The 17,866-nt window shown below is 43.3% G+C and overlaps 1 protein-coding gene across 2 annotated transcripts in view; it reads right to left on the reverse strand.

Annotated features, from left to right (window-relative positions):
• Window positions 1-17,866, reverse strand: part of LARGE1 (LARGE xylosyl- and glucuronyltransferase 1) — a 578,937-nt gene that overhangs the window by 13,853 nt on the left and 547,218 nt on the right. For both annotated transcript variants that reach the window (XM_043967031.1, XM_043967032.1), the window contains exon 12: window positions 8,327-8,605. In XM_043967031.1, coding sequence (XP_043822966.1) covers window positions 8,327-8,605 — 279 coding nt within the window. The remainder of the gene's footprint in view (window positions 1-8,326; window positions 8,606-17,866) is intronic.

The raw sequence follows: 17,866 nt of genomic DNA on the forward strand, positions 1-17,866 counted from the left end.
AATGGTCTCTTCTGAGAAATTGCTCATGGTACCTTTCCTTATCCTTTTTGTGAATGATGCCCCCTGGAGTGATCAAGGACTCTGTTCTAGGTGAGTTCTTCAGTCCTCTCCACCCTCCTTGTTCATTTGTCCTCCTCTGAGGCTCTGAATATCCTCCTTCTGAGAGGTTCTGTTTCACAGCAGGCCAGAGGGGCATCCTGTCAGAGGGGACGGTTGTTTCCATTTGATCCAACACTAGACCATGTGAAAAATTCAAGAGAGACCCAGGTGTAGCCAGGAGGATGGTGTTGACAAGGAAGGCTGAGCTGAAAGAATTCTCTGATCTTTCTTCTTTCTGGGCTGGATTTCAATTTCTGTGACTTATGGCTGGAAACTGACTCCTATGACCAAGAATAGTCTGAGTTCTCTTCCCAACTCCTCATCAAATTTGGGGAACTATTCCTTCTGAGGGGATGATTCTGTTGCATAGTAAAAGTTCAGTAAGTCAAGTCAGTCAATAAGCATTAATTTCATACCTACTGTTAATAGGGGTGAGGTCCTGAAAAAACGGGGGACTTTACATCATATTACACCTGGGTCCAGAAGTCTGATATTGAAGGACCATGTGCAAGTCAAGAAGTTAATGGTTCTCATCATTTTATCCTCCCCTTCTTCATCTCCACCTCCCGGCTGCCCTGTCTTTGAGCCCAGCTAAAATACTACCTACTCAGGAAGCCTTTTCCAATTCCCCTTCATTCCAGTGCCTTCCATCTGTTGATGGTTTGGGATGCATTTCCAGAGGTGTTCTTTTCCCAGCTCACTACTTGTTCACTGTCTACTAAGCCATGGTATTTTGGCTATGAAATATTTCCTGCAGGATCCCAGAAAGTGGCGGCTCTGGGATCTTGTCAGCCTATCTAGAAATTGGTATGATGGAAAGCATTATGTGTTGGGAGAGAGAAGCTCTTTATGTGGGTTGAGCCCAACCCTCACAACTTCCAAAGGAAGTAGAATTTGCTTTATGGGGTGTACAGTGTCTTTCAATACCCAAAGCAAAGATTGCCCTCATCAGACAACATGGTATAGTAGACAGAATACTGTACTTGGAATAAGGGAGTGACTTAATTTTGTCTCTGACATTTCTTATCTGTGTGACCTTGGGTAAGTCATTTAAGGTCTTTGGCCAACTTACTATGGCCTATTTACTAAGTTATAGAGGGAATGTGATCCATATCATCGGTGTATGGATGAAATTACAGACCCTTGATATGTCAATGTCATAATGTGATGATGCCTCATATGTCACTTTCTACCTGTGAGACCTCAGGAAAGTCACTTAACCTCTCTGGGCCCATTTTCTCATTTGTAGAATGAGAAAGTTGAACCAGATTGTTTCTAAGTTTCCTTCTAGAGCTCAGATCTAGACCTGTGACCCAATGATCTGACACTTCTTGGCTATGATCCTAAGCAAGTCACTTCAACTCTCTGAGCTTGTTTCCTCATCTAAAAAAATAAGGAAGTTGGACTCCATTTCCCCTCAATTCCTTTCTAGCTCTAGCTCTATAATCATATAGTGTTTCTTTGTATCACTGCGTTATTCCTGATGATTCAGTTGTTGTAACCTTTCCATGGTTATAGAGTATTAGACCAGAAAGGGATATTAACAGTGGCCTTGGGATCTCAAAGAACCCTTAGTTATTGATAATAGATCTGGGGGTTGGGGGCAGAGAGAAAGAAAGAGAGAGAGAAAGGGAGATGAGGAGGGAGAGTGGGGAGAGAGAAAGAAAGAGAGGGGGAGGGAGGGAGAGAAAGAGAGAGAGATTGAAATTCTAGGGAGAAGAAGGTATCAGAAATAGAAAAAAATTTTTTTTTTAAAGCATTAGTCCCATAGTGGTTATAAGAGCTTGTGTCATTTCTATTGGAAACCACTAGGTGGTGCTTCCCCCTCAATGATGTCGTCCATTTTTTGAAAGCAGGAAAAAAAGATTTCCACTTTGGGGAGTCAGAGATCTAGGGTTGGTAGTGATGGTAGAGTCCATCCAGTCTAATCTACTCATTTTACAAGTGAGGAAACTGAGGCCTAGGAAGGTTACATCACTTTTCAAGGCCATGGGGTCCACAGGACTGGAAAGGACCTTCCAGGTCATGTTGTCCAAACCCTTCATCTTATAGATCAGGAAGCTATGGCCCAGAGTGGATAAGTGACTCAAGGTCACATGGGTAGTAAATGTCAGAAGTGAGATTTGAACCCAAGTCCAGAGTCCTTGGTCTTTCTTGCACTCCTCAGGGCCTCAGGAAGCACACAGAGACTTTCTGCCATTTCCTCCTGCCTCGGCTCCCTAGCAATCATTTCTGATGCAACATCAATGGATCGGGAAAAGGTGTGTGTTTTCAAGGGCCCCTTCTTGGTCTCCTCCTGGTCACCCGGATTGCCATTTTTTGGCTCAGGACTTCTGGGAGATAAGAGGGTCAGGGTCAAGAAAGACTACTTGGTTCCCCATGTGGGATGTGCCTCTCTGTGGTGGAAGAGGCAATGGCTCAGAGTGGGGATGTTTCCCCTGGGTAGAGAGAGGGTCCAAAACTTTAAGAAAAGACACAAAGACATTTTTTATCAAAGATCACAGGAATAGAACTAGGAGGTACCTTGGAGATCATTTAGCCCAATCTCTTCATTTGAATAACAATATCCTTTCAAGGATTACAAAGTGCTTTGCATGTGTTATCTCACTAGATCCTCATAGCAATCCAGTGAACTCCCTGCTATTATCATCCCCATTTAAGAGAGTTTAAGTGACTTTTCCAGGTTCTGTGTTTGAGGAGGAAACTCATGTATCCCCAGCTCCAGGTCTAATACTCTACTCACTCTGTCACTCGGGTGGCATTGTCACCCCCATTTTACATATGAGGAGACTGAGGCACAGAGAGGTGTAGTGTTTTGTCCAAGGGAATACATGGTAGAAGTCAGATTCAAACCCAGGTCCTCTGACTCTAGATTTTGATTAGTTACCCTCCCCCCAACTCTAACCCACTGCCTTGTCATCTTCCTACAGTGAAGGAACCCCTTGAAGTCAGCCGTGCAAATTAGCAAAGCAGAACTTGGCTGCAGTCAGAAAGAAAGCAGTCTCTGAACAAACAACATAAAAATGGAAAGTCAAGCATCCAGCACCAATACCGCATTGCTCTGGATGGCCAAGGTCCTTTGTACACGGGGCTGACCTGCAGTTGGCAGGCCGTGGGCTAGAAGCTGTGTGTGCCCCAGTGGGGAGGGCTGGAGTAGAGAACTCAATTACAGCATGGAAGCTAATGAGGTCGGGGTCATGAGCTAGCCCCCGTTGTTGGTCAGTTACCTCCGCTCAATTTCACAGCTGCCGACAGCATCTCCAAAGCCCAGCCAGCCTCCTCCCAAATACACTGGACCACAAGGGAGGAGTTGGGGATAGAGGAACACACATCCCTACTGCTGGGAAAGGCAACTCAAAGGATGGCACAGTCCGCTAAGAGGCAGTGCTGGGTCACCGAGCTGGTCTGAGCCTCAGTTCTGCTGCCTGCCAGCTGTGTGACCTTGGGCAGGACATTTGACCTTGTTGAGTCGGCTTCCTCATTTGTAAAACAGTCAGGGGGATGGATACTTATGCCAGGCACCTCATGTGGCTGACATGAGGAAAGTGCTTTGAAATAATTCACATTTATATCGAGGCATAAGGTTTACCCAGCCCTTTTCTACACCAAAAAACACTAGCATTCCCATTTTATGGATGAGAAAACTGAGGTTCATTGAAGTTATGTGATGTGGCCAGGGTGTGTGTGTGTGTGTGTGTGTGTGTGTGTGTGTGTAAATATTTTGAGGGGAGGAGCAAGTTTGCCCCTGTGATTACATCAGAGCAGAAAATTCTCAACCTCTGGTACATACTGACTATGTGACCCTGGGCAAGTCACTTATCTCAGTGGTCCCCAAACAACTAAGTGTAGAGAATGCACTAACATGCAGTGGTAGCAGCAGTGACTCACCAAGCATTTCCCATATCAAAGAAAACAATGTCTGGGTTTTTGAAAAAGAGCTCTTTGTGTGGAATCCCTTCCACTAAAGATGATGGATAACTTGACTCTAGAGAATTGAAAGAACTTTCCCAAAGTGACTTAACCAGCATGTGCCAGAAGGGGAACCTGAACCCACTACACTCTGTTGTTTCTCTAGGATCTCCAAAATTACACAGGCTCTTCTTCTGCCTGTCTTCTTACCCAGGTATTCTGAGCACCAAGTCTGATATTCAGTCAACTATATGATGTTATTTGAACTTAGATACTGTATACATTAATTAGATACATATATATTATATAGTTCTATATATTAATTACATAATATAGAGTATATGTATTTTATATATATTAATTAGATACTGCTTATATACATTAACAATGTCACATTCTTTTTTTTTTTTTTCCCTGGGGCAATGAGGGTTAAGTGACTTGCCCAGGCTCACACAGCTAGTAAGTATCAAGTATCTGAGGCTGCATTTGAACTCAGGTCCTCCTGAATCCAGGGCTGGTGCTTCATCCACTGTGCCACCTAGCTGCCCCTTACAATGTCACATTCTTAAGAAAGGATAGAAAGGCTTGTTAATAATAGCTAGCATTTTTTTCACAGTGTTTTAAAATCAGCGAAGCACTTTACATATGTCCTCACCAAAACCTTGTGAGGTAAACAGTATTATTATCCCCATTTTATAGTTGAGGAAGCTGAGACTAAGAGAGGTAAAGTCATTTGCCTATAGTCACATGGCTAGTAAGTATCCGAAGCAAGATGTGAATTCTGGTCTTCCCAACTTCAATGCTAGTCCAATGGTACACCATTGCCTCCCCTTGCTGCCTTAAGACTTAAAGTTACTGGCTTTTAAGGCTCTATATATCATAGAATCATCAAATATTAGGACAGTTAGACTAGGAAGCATTGTGGGACTGTGGAAAGAGTGTTGACTTTGACACTGAGTCTTTCTGGAGTCAAGAGACAGGGTCAGGTAACTTTGACAGGCTTCTGAAGCTTCCTGAACCACAATCTCTCTAAAGCTATGATCTTGTAACTCTGGGCAAGTCTCCTTCCTTTTACAGCCTCAATTTCCTTATCTATAAAATGAGAGACTTGACTTAGATGTCCTTTGAAGTACATTCCAGCTCTGGATCTTAATCCCATGGAGGGTCAGGACCTCAAAAGTCCTTTCCACCTCTAAATTGCTGATCCCAGGATCCCTGTTCCAAAGGGGGCAGTGACTTGTTCAAGGCCACACAGATAGTGAATTATAGAGCCTAGTCATACATCTAGCTCTTGTGACATCCCGTTCGGTGCTCCCTCTGGTACAGTCCAGAGATGATTTATCGCTGATCAACCGATAAATGCAGGAAGGGCTGATGAAAATGCTCACTGGTTTCCAAAGATATGAAATCAGTCCGGGAAAGAAAAATCTGCTCTGGACTTTCCCAGAGCTAAGCCAGAGGGATCAGAGGTTTCTGGCTACAGGGCTTTGTAAATCAAGTTTCATAAAGTGGGATTTTAAGGACGATGTCTTTCCTTCAGAGCCCGGAGATCATTCACTTTTGCAGATGGATTTTTGGCAATTTCCGGAGAAAGAGCGAAGCAGGAAATGAGAGAGTGAGGTCAAAAGAGGTTGTGACTCCATTATATATTAATAGTGTGACCTTGGCCAAATTGCTTAACCTCCCTGAGCCTCTGTTTTCTCATTTGTAAAATCAAAAGAGGTTTGGGTTAGACCAGATAAACCTGTGAACCCCTTCCAGTGCTAATGATGGCATTGTTCTACTTAACTCCAAGGCTGTAGGCAGTTAAGAGGAAAGGAGAGAGATGGGTATGGAAATAGACTGTCTGAAATGCAACTCAGTGCAATGGGAAATGAAAACAGACACACAAAAACAAGTAGCAGCGGGCTTGCCGGACCTGGGCTGGAATTCCAGTTCTAGCTATCTTTGGATCAAAGCCAGCAAAATGAAGGGGTTGGACTCAAGGTTTTCTAAAATTCCTTCCAGTTCTCAATCTATGACCTTTGGATCCTTTGAATTCTGGAATTGACACTTACTAGGGTGATCCACGGGAAATTACTTAGCCTCCTCCCTGGATGGTTAATATGTGTGTCAAATTGAATTGAATTTGTTCTCCCAAAGAATGGGTGGTACTTACCATGCCGGCCTCAGCAGGTTGTCATGAGGAAGTGTTTGACAAGTTGTAAAATGCTACAGAAATGGGAATGATTATTATTGTGAGGAGGAGCAGGAGAAGAAGGAAGAAGAGGAAGATGAACCCTAAAAGTACAACCCTTTCCTACACATGTAGGATCCAAGGATCACAGATAGAAAGTTGGAAGGAATTCCCTAGGTTTTCTAAATAAACCCTATTATATTTTAGAAGAAGAAAATGAGGCTTGGAGAGGAAGTGATTTACCCAAGGTTGTGAAACCAGAATTCGAACCCAGGTCATCATATAAAATAATAAGATCACATATTTAGAGATGGAAGAAACCTCAGATATCACCTAGTTCAATTCTCTCATTTTACAGAGGAGAATGGGGGAGACCTTACAGAGGAGACTGAGTCAGTCATTCAAAAGACAAGGATCAAGTAAGTGTGGACTATGTTCCAAGCACTTTGCTTGCTTTTTTGGTGGGGCAATGAGGGTTAAGTGACTTGCCCAAGGTCACAAAGCTAGTAACTATCAAGTGTCTGAGGCCGGATTTGAACTCAGGTCCTCCTGAATCCAGGGCCAGTGCTTTATCCACTGTGCCACCTAGCTGCCCCCCAGGCACTTTGATAAGCATTAAAGATGCAAAGAAAGGGAAAAGGGAGTCACTGATTTCAAGGAACATCCATTCTAATGGGCGACACAACATGAAAAATCATATAAGATAAATACAAAGTAGATGGGAAGTAGTTTCAGAGGTGTGTGTGTTGGGGGAGGCCCAGAGCAAACAGATTTTAAAATGAGTCTTGAAGGAATCCAGGCAAACCCTCTAGGCATGGGAGTCTGCTGGGGCAAAGGCATGGAGGTAGGAGACGGAGTATTGTGTTATGGAAACTTCAAGTAGCTAGATCATAGGGTGTGTAAAAGGGAGTGAGATATGAAGAGCCCAGAAAGACAAGAAGGGGCAAGGTTAGGAAAATCTTTAAATGCCAAATTTTATATTTGATCTTGGAGGAAATGTGGTACCACTGAGGTACAGAAAGTAAGAGAAGACATGGTCACACCTACACTTCAGGAAGATCACTTTTAGCTGAGAGAAAGGTGGACTGGAGTGGGGAGAGATGTGGCAGGGTGATTACATTGCAGTAGTAGTCCAGGAAAGAGTTTATGAGGGCTAGTGACTATACACATTATGGCTGTGTCATTAAAAAGTTGTTAGTCCAGAACAGACAGAGGTTAGGAGACCCAGATCGGTGACTCGAATGACCCAAAGTCACATCCTTAGTAAGTGACAGAGCTGGAATTCGAACTCAAGACCACTGGCTCCAAATCGAGGGCTCTTTCAACTGGACCAAGATGTTCCAGTAAGAACAGAAGCAGGGATCTTTGTTGGCTCAGGGTCACACATGCTCACTTCTGTGGGACTCAGTTTCTTCCTCTGGAAAATGGAGGTACTGGATCAAAAAGGTCCCCTCTAACTCTATCTTCTACTACCCCCATGAGCTACACAGACCACAGAAAGTTTCAGAAATCAACTGCAATTCTTGGGCTCAATTTCCTTTTTGGCCACACGATGTCCCCATCCCACCACAATAGCAGCTTCAGAGGTCCCAGCCTGTCTTGGGAGCTGGGGCTCCTCACTTTTCTGGATATGTTATGAAGCCCATGACCCCTTTTCAAAAAAAGTGCTTTGAAATTCATAAAATAAAAGACAAGATTACAGAGGAAACCAATTATATTGGAGTAAAGATATATGTTTTTTCTTCCATCCAAGTTTCCAGATCCCTTGAAAGCTACTGACATCTTGGGGGTCCATGGACGGGAGTTTAAGAACTCCTAAGGGCACAGCCAATCCTTTCATGAGAAGATCTGAAGTCAGGACCAGGGTTGACGCTACTCTCTTCATACAAATTCACTAGAATGATATGGGTTCAGATTGTTCCTTGCCTCACTTCCCCCAGCTCAACACTCATAGTTTCCCATTCTGTTGCCAAAGGACTTGAAGTACTATCAGTACCCTCAAAATCTGACACCCTGGACAAAGCCCCAGTTGGCCCACCCTTGTTACAGTGCCAACCCCTCCCAATTCCAAATCTTTGGATCCTCTAAGAAATGAGAACAAGAGGTAGAACTCATGGGGGGAGGTAGGTGTCCTACACTTACCTGAGGTACTCACAGAGTCCGTACATAGGCAGGAAGTCAATGTCAGACAGAAACATGTATGGCGTGCTGATGTGCTTCATGGCCACGTTGCGCAGAAGGTTCACGGGGTAGAACTGGCCCTCTTTGTACACGATGTGATAGCCAACATTGTGGCGGCTCATGAGGACCTCAGAGCCCTGGGCATAGCGCAGGAACTGCTGGGCTTCAGCATCCGACAAGTACAGAGCCAAGCTGATGGGCCCCTCCCAGTGTTTGCAGATGGCTTCAAGCATCTGGAGCCTGAGAAGAAACCAGCAAAATGTAGCTGAGAGGAGCTGAACTCTCTTCATTCACATTTCAACTCTCCCCTTTCTCTCCTTTCTTCCGCTTCTCTCACTCCTGTTTTCCTTTTCTCTCCTCACTTCCTCTCTTCTCTCCTTCCTCTCTCTTCTCTCGTTTTCTTCTCCTCTCTTTTCTCTTCACCCTTCCTCTGCTCTTTTCCTCCATTCCCTTTTCTTCCGTTCCCCCATTCTTCTCTTTCTTTGCCTCTTCTACCATCCTTGTCTCTCTATATCTCTGTCTCTGCTCACGCCTGTATCTTTCCTTTGTCTATATATCTCTGTCTCTATCTCTGTCTCTCTGTCTCTGTCTCTGTCTTTGCCTCTGTGTTTCTGTCTCCCCCCTTCCCCCCTGCCTCTCCCTTTCTTTGTTCAACAAACAAAGCGATTTAATTAAGGTCAGACCTGACTAGTAAGTAGAGGAGTTGGAACTTGGACCCAAGTCTACTGTCTGTATCCCAGCACTGCCACTTACTACCTCTTTAACCTCGGAGAGCTCCTTTAATTCGGGAATGCACTGTCATATTGTGGACACAGTGTAATGGGCATTCAAATTCCTGCTTTGCTACTTGTTACCTGGGTGCCATTGGTCAAGGACCTTTAGCAGCATCAAGTTTCTTCATCTATTAAACAAGGAGTCTGGGCTGGATAGAATCGCACATGGCTTCTTGCTCTAAGACTAGGGCCCTGTGACTTTTGATCCAGGTGATGGCATACAGGGCAGATGTAACTTTTACATCATTATGCCTTGATTTCTTTGTTTCATAGGATCATGGTGCCTGAGATGAAAGAGACCCTAGAGTCCACTTAATCCAATGATCTGTTTTACAGATGAAGAAACTAAAGTCCAGAGAGGGAAGTGGCTTGTCCAAGGTCCCAGGATCACCTCAGAAGCCTATCTAGTCTAATTTCTTAAATTTTAATAAAGCGAGACCCAGATGTTGAAATGACTTGAGGGCAGCTAGGTGGCACAGTGGATAGAGTACTGGCCCTGGATTCAGGAAGACCTCAGTTCAAATCCGGCCTCAGACACTTGACACTTACTAGCTGTATGACCCTGGGCAAGTCACTTAATCCCAATTGCCTCACAAAAAAAAAAGAAATTACTTGGCCAAGGACATACAGAGTGCCCTTGGATGAGTGCTAGAGATTGTATTGGAATCCAAGCATTCTATCTCCAGAGCCAGTGCAGTTTCTACCACATTTTCCCCCATTCTTCCCCCTCCTTTCCTTTCCTCTCCATCTTGCCTCCTTCCCTCCTTCTTTTCCTTGTACTTTTCTTATCTTTTTTTTCTTGTCCCCTTCTCCTCTTCCTTCTATCCATCCTCCTTCCATCCATCTAAGCTTTCCTTCTCCTTAAATGAAATGCCCCAACCACACTGGGAGGCACATTTCTGGGTCTACTCATCTATTCTGCAGGGGGGCACCTTGCAGTAGTTATGATAAAGTGAACAAGTGACCACAGTATGGACTTTCAAATAAAGACATTCACCAAAAGCATTTGGAAGAAAATCTTTAAAGATATTTTCTTAATGGCGCTTGGAATACATGGGACATAAAATATAGACTTAAGCAATGGCCAAGGCCAATTTCTCTCTTTTCCTACACAGTAAGAACTACCTAATGACAGTCTCCCCAGCCCAGCCACAATGCCCATTCTGTTCAGACAATTCCCAGGATTCTATGCATTTTGGGGTCTCTGAACTACATACAGGTCAATGGTCCACCTATCTGGTTTAAATAGGGTTCCTGATGGGCTCTCTTAGGTTCTTCATTGTTGTTCCCTGAATTGGTATTAGAATTCATTTCAACTTTGAATACAGAGAATTAAGGGCTCCTGTCATGTAAGGTCTCCCCCATTCTTCACCATCTATTATGGCTGCTTCATCAAATGGACTGAGATGATTTTCTGGTAAGAATTTGTTCCAGTGCATAATCTCCCAGTTAGGACCCAGAAGGGTCCTCTTCAGCTTGGGTTTCCTGGTGTCATAGAAGAAGTACAAGATTTGGAGCCTTTTCCACCACCGTGGTTCAAATCCTGGCTCTGCTACTTCTAACTGAGTGAGCTTGGAAAGTCATTGGTCCCCAGTTTTCTCCTCTGTAAAATGAGTGGGTTGGACTTATGGAATTTGAAGGTCTCTTCCGACTACGAGTCAGTGATCTTAAGACCTCTGGGGCCCTTGTTCCTAGTTTGTTTGGGTTCTGGGGAGAGGAGGAAAATAATAAGAATGTAGGGTGCTGTCATGTTGAAAAGTTTTTTACCTATGTCTTCTCATTGATCCTCGCAATAACCCTGGGGGGTAGGTGGTATTATTAACTCAACTTTATAGGAAGCTTAGGCTGACAAGGTTAAGTGACTATCTAGGGTCACTTAGCTATGAGTGTCTGAGGCAGGATTTGAATGCAGGTCTTCCTGATTTCCGTCACCTAGCTCCCTGAGGGGGAAAATCTATTCTCATCTCATTTGTGTCTCATTTTTCTTTTCTGTCAAATGGGAGCATAGACACTTTTACAGATACATGGACTGAATTAAGTGCTTAGAGTTATCAGAATGAAAAGAAATGGAAAGAAATGAATCACATGACAAACTGGGAATGAACAGCTGAGGGTCAAGGACTCATGGGAGGGAAGGATACCTAGTATTTATTCCGTGCCGGGCATTGTGCTAAGTGCTTTATAGTTCTTATCTCATTTGATCCTCACAACAACCCTGGAGGTAGGTGTTATTATTATCTTCATTTTACAGTTAAGGAAACTGAGGCACACAGGGCTTAAGTGATTTTCCCAGGTTCACATGGCCAGCAAGAATTTGAGGTGGGGCTGCTAGGTGGTACAATAGATAGAGCACTGGCCCTGGAGTCAGGAGGACCTGAGTTCAAATCTGAGAAGGGTTGGGGAATAGGGAAGAAAAGACAAGGAGGAGGAGGAGGAGGTGCAGGAGGATCAGCAGCAGCAAGAGCAGCAGCTAGGAGGATGAGGAGAAGGAGAATCTTATTTGAACTCAGCTTTTCCTGACTCTATGTCTACCACTCTATCCACTACACCATCCAGCTGCCTCATAAGATAAATACCAGAGGACAGCTATGTGATGCAGTAGATAAAGCACTGGCCTTGGATTCAGGAGGACCTGAGTTCAAATCCAGCCTCAGACACTTGACACTAGCTGTGTGACCCTGGGCAAGTCACTTAACCCTCATTGCCCTGCCAAAAAAAAAGATAAATACCAGAGCTGAGAGTTGAATCTGGGTGTTTTATATGACTTCAGATGCAGCACCCACAGCATGAGGTAGATGTATGGATCAGGGGAATATTTGACAAATGTTTCTTAAGTGACTTCTATGAGTCAGACACTGTACTGAGCACTAGCCCAACAAAGACCAAAGTGAGGCAGTCCTTGCCCTCCAAGAGCTTCTTTTCTCAAATGAGATAATGTATATATTCAGTGCTCTGTAACCAGAAAGGACCAGACCAATGTGGGCTGCTTTGGGTCTTGAGTAAGATACCATATTCTCGTGCATTCAGTCACTGGGTGTCTCCTTTTTCCCAACTGAAAGAAAAGGAGCTTCCTTCTTCCCATATCACCTATATCACAGGACTATTGTGAGGAGGGCACCTGGTTAAAAAACAACAACAAAAATCCCCCAAAACCCTGATTCTAGAGTTGTGAAGGGAAGAGAAAAGGTGGTAGACTGCAGGGGTAGAATAAGGCATTCTCTGTCAGGCATACTCAGTGGATCTGTTCGTTTTGTGTAACTGACTTTGCTACAAGAGGACCCAATCTCTCTCTCTCTCTCCCTCTCCCTCTCCCTGTCCCTCTCCCTCCCCCCCCCCTCTCTCTCCTGTGTATGGAAATGATAACAATGTGAAAAAGGATCAATACAACAAATGAAAACATGCAAAGAAAGTGCTTGGTAAAGCATAAAGAGCCCTCCCCCACTTTCCATAACTATTACAATCATCATCTACATACTCTCCATTCCTCCTCCCCAGAATCTGCTCAATGATGGCCAGAGCACAGTCTAGTGATTTGAGTTCTTCTAAAGAAATGCCAGTTTGCCCAGGAATTGTAATGCCCTTTGTGAAAGAGTTGTGCTATTCCCAAACACAAGTAGTAATAATGAGTTAACATTCCCATAGTGTTTTTATTTTAAAAGCATTCTACATGATCTAATTTGAGTCTCAAAATAGTCCTAGCAGGTAGGTGCTATTATTACCGCATTTTATAGGTGGGGAAACTGAGGTTACGTGACCTCAATGTCTTGATCAGGGTCACATGGCTACTAAATGTCTGAGAGAAGATTTGAAGTCAGAACTTAAGTCCAGAAGAGTATCCATTGAACAGTAGAGTTTTTATACCTCCAATTGCTTGAGGTTCAGATACCTTAAGTGTCTTGTTCAGGGTCATAAAATCAGTATGAGTCAGAGGTAGACCTTGAATCCTGTTGACCTTAAGTTCATGGTTTATTCCCTATGCCATAATGTCTTTCTCTTTTGAAAAGAGGCATTTTAAAGAATGATATGTGGTGAGCTGATCCAACCATTTTGGAAAGAGATTTGGAATTATGCCCAAAGAGTTATTAAATTGCCTATACCCTTTGACCCAGCAAAATCACTCTTAAGTGTCCTAAGATATTTGTTATGAGGTTAGAACTGTTAAAGTTTAACCTGGCCAGCTGACAGGGGTCTTCTCCTTGAGACATACCTTGAAGCAAGAGAGGTAAGTCCATTAGGCATGGCTACTGCCTGAGTGGAGGGACAGAGACAGAGATGGCTGGAGAGATGGAAGCCACCTCTTGCCCAACTTCCCCTAGTCACCACCAGTGACTGACACACCTTTGGGTGATCACCCCTAATAAGGGGACTTTCCACAGTCAGGTGATCACCCCATTGGTCCCTCCTCCATTGGTTCTCTATGAAAGTATTTGCCTTTCTCCTGCTCAAGGAGATAGAAATCTCAGAGAACCATGTCTCTGTGCCATGCGATCTCCCCATGAGAAAAGTTCATTGACTTTTCTCTTGGTTTCCTTTCTCTAGTGCCTAAATAAAATATTATTTTATTCTAATTGGATTTCTGTATGGGAGGGTATAATTCTTTAAAGAGGAATTCCTAAGGACCCCCACACCCCACACCAACAATTTCTCCCATAACAATATTTATAGCAGCTCTCTTTGTGGTTGCAAAGAACTAAAAATTGCAGGGGTGGCTGTCAATTGGGGAATGGTTAAACAAATTGTGGTATATGCTCATGACAATATTTCTCTGCTTTGAGAAATGATGAGCTCAATGATTTTAGAAAACCATGGGGAGATCTCCATAAAATAATGAAAAGCAAAATAAGCAGAACCAAGAGAACATCCTATATAGTAACAGCAGTATTATTTTAAGAACAATGTTGAACGACCAAGTCATTCTGACTATTATAAATAACCAAATTTACCATAAACATCCTGTGAGGGAAGATGCTGTTTGAATGCAGAAAAATAACTGACAAATACATGTGTGTGTATATATATATATGTGTGTATATGCATACGCACATACAGATTTTTGTCTAATGGTGGCCATCTTGAAGTTTGGGGATGGGGAGAAAGGAAAAAAGAAAGTTACATGATAACTTTGTTTTATGTTTAAAAGGAACAAGTTGTACATAATGGATCTGCAATTTCAGTTGCACTTCTGTTTTTCTATCCCTCCACTATGTTATGGAAATGTTTGTCTTATTTCTTAAGTTCAGAACAAAATTTATAAAATTAAAAAAAGAATGATACATGGGCACACTTAATATGAACCCTGGCTAAATGAGGAGTCCTAGAAAGTTAGTACAATGGCCAGTTTGGGGCTCCCTTTCCCCTTCCCACAGTCACAGTTTGCTAAGAGTTCTTTTTTTTTTAACCTGCATTTTCCCTGAGAACTACATCTCTGTAGAACTACACAACAAAATAAACAATCAAAACTACATCTCTGAAAGGACATGACAAGAATCTGATAAACTAAGTGGGAGAGAGAAAGGCTACAAAGGCTTCTATAGATGTCGTGGTCTTAAGAAGAGGAGACAAGGATACATTTAGACCAGTGTTTTCCAACCCTTGGGCACCAGTAATCTTGAAGGATACAAAACTACTGTAAAGGTTTTGAGAATGCATAAATAAGTAAGCATTATGTGATCCCAAACAACTCTTTCCACATCATTCCATTTGACTTTTAAAGATACAGTATCATTATTTCTAGTCACTGAGAGAGCCAAATGAAATAGAAGTTACGATAGCTTCTAAAGGCTGAATAAATAATGTCTCACACATATATGCATAGCTCTTTCAAAAGGATATAGTGCATAATAAAGGCTTAATACATACGTGTTTACTGAGTGGAATGAACAAAATGCAAAGCCATTTATAAATGTTGCTGAATTCCTCTAAGTGTGATACTGCAATGCATTTTTCAAATCCACAATAGAACTTAGAAGCACTACTATCTTGTGGAGGCCTAAGAAATTTTTTCATGCTAAAAAAGGTCCTAAACCTCAAAATGTTTGGCAATCATTGCTGTAAAGAGCCCATCTGCTACCTTTCCCCAAGCAACAGTAACTGGGGGCATCTTCTCTTCTTCCTTCCTCATTCCCCACCATTGGTTTTACTGTTCAGTCCTTTCAGTCGTTTCTGACTCTTTGTGACCCCATTAGGGGTTTTCTTGGCAAAAGATACTGGAGTGGTCTGCCATTTCCTGCTCAAACTCATTTCACAGATGAAGAAACGGAGGCAAACAGGGTAAAATGACTTGCCCAGGGTCACACAGCTAGTATCTGAAGCCACATTTGAACTCATAAAGATGAGTTTTCTTGACTCCAAGCCCAGTGTTCTACCCATTGTGCTACCACAGGCCATGCCTAATGGGTCTATAGTCTTCTTGACTATTTTCCATTGTCAGAATCTGCATTGCTGAATTGAAAATGATGGTGGTATTAGAAGATCACTGAGCTGTCTTGTAACTGAGTTTCCCTTTCTGGACTGGTTAGAAGTCAGGCCGTAGATTCTTCCCAGATGATACCACCCTAAGAGACAAGATTAGGAGTCTTGATATTTGTAGAGATACCATTCAATTATTCAAGATTCAATAATAAAATCATTCCATGGGACACTTTTTTTTGGCCAGGCAATGAGGATTAAGTGACTTGCCCAGGGTAACACAGCTAGTAAGTCTCAAGTGAGTGTCTGAGGCCAGAATTGAACTCAGGTTCTCCTGAATCCACGGCTGGTACTTTATCCACTGTACCACCTAGCTGCCCCGGTGGGACATTTTAAAATGATACTCTGGTAGAAAAGACCCCAGATTAAGGTTGAGGTGACCCAGGTCCTTAATTTAGAGCTGGCAGGGACTGTAGAGGTCATTTACTCCAGCACCCTCCTCCTCACCTCAACACCCTCCTCCATATTCTGCCATTCCTCATATAAAGAAACTGAGTCTCTGGGGGAAAATGATGTAGCCAAAGTCATGTAACTAGTAACTGAATTGGAACATAGGTCCTTACATCACGAGTATATCTGCAGCACACAACTCTGCCCTCAGTTTCTTTAGCCGTCAGATGGGGAGGCAAATGGAAGACAAGACTTTTTCTTTTTTTTTTTTTTTTGATGGGCAATGGGGGTTAAGTGACTTGCCCAGGGTCACACAGCTAGTAAGTGTCAAGTGTCTGAGGCCGGATTTGAACTCAGGTACTCCTGAATCCAGGGCCGGTGCTTTATCCACTGCACCACCTAGCCACCCCTATGACAAGACTTCTAATGCCCCTGCCTTCTCTATGTCCATGATCTTATGTGATTTATGTCATCTATGTGATCAGTTACCCAAGCTGGGCCTCAGATTCCTCCTCTACAAAATAATGAGTAAGTTAGAGCAAGCAGCCAGGTGATACAGTGATTAGAGTGCTGGACCTCGAGTCAGGAAGATCTGAGTTCAAGTCCAGCCTCAGACACTTAATAGCTGTGTGACTCTGGACAAGTCACTTACCCCATTTTGCCTCCATTTCCTCATCAGTAAAATGAGCTGGAGGAAGAAATGACAAAGCACTCCAGTATCTTTGCCAAGAAAACCCAAACGGGGTCACAGAGAGTCAGATATGACTGAAATGACTGAACAACAACAACAACAAACAGTCGAATCAGAGTTTGCTTCATTATAAGAACAAACTTCCTAAAATTCGAGCAGTCTGAAAATAGAATGGGCTGCCTCAGAGTAGACATTTCTAGAGGATGTTAGGGTTCAATGGAACCTTAGATGCCATGTAGTCTGCCTCCTTCATTTCACAGTTCAGAGATGTTAAAGGACTTGCCCAGAGACACACAGCTAAGAAGTGTCAGAGGCAACATTTGAACCAAGGACTTTCTGCCTCTAGGTACAGCACTCTATCTAGGATACACAACCTCTATCCAGGAAACAGCATCTCTCTAAAAGAGGAGGAAAAAAAAGAATTATTATAGGCTTTTCTCTGAACTCCATTATTTAGAACTTTGTTTTCCAAAAGGAGTCTTTAATAGTAAAGAACAAAACAAAACTCCCTTGTCAAATGTCAGAGAGCTGCTTCCTCTCCCTTCACCAAACCACGTTGCTCCCAATTCCCATCCATCAGCGGAACAAGCATCCTGGGCAGCTGGGAGAGAAACATATGTTTCACCTTTGCTCAGCGCCAGGCAAAGAGCACCCCACGGCGGTAGGATTCCGGGGGGGAAGCCCGCGTAGGCACAGCCGCCCACTAGCTTCCTTAATTCGTTGTGGCATTCACTCAGGGCCTGTTTTGCACTCAAAGGTTTACAAACACACAAGAAATGTTTCTTAAATTAAAAATCAATCGAACAGGCCCCTGTGAGTGCCTAGCGTCATAATTGAATGTGTAGGAAGAAGTGGAGGAGGCTGGTTAAACGCCTGCCGTCTTCATTAGAAAGCATTACCGCTTGATAATTTTTTATTATGTTCTGTTCAGCGTCTCATCGCTCTGAATTCCTCGGGTCCTCTGTGGAATAGTCCGGACCATAATAGTTGTCAGAGCATATTAGGAGGTGTCATGCATATGTCACTTTCTGGCCGCATGGGCTCCAGGGCAATTCTGCCGGTTGCTATCAGTTGCCGTGGCAATGTTGCTTCCTGAGAAAAACATAACTGTATCTTTCCCCTTCTCTGACATCGGCCCTGATGGGACACGGGGACTAGGTCACTTCCAGGGATTGCTGT

The sequence above is a fragment of the Dromiciops gliroides genome, chromosome 5 (assembly GCF_019393635.1).
Source record: "Dromiciops gliroides isolate mDroGli1 chromosome 5, mDroGli1.pri, whole genome shotgun sequence".
Taxonomy (NCBI): Eukaryota; Metazoa; Chordata; class Mammalia; order Microbiotheria; family Microbiotheriidae; genus Dromiciops; species Dromiciops gliroides.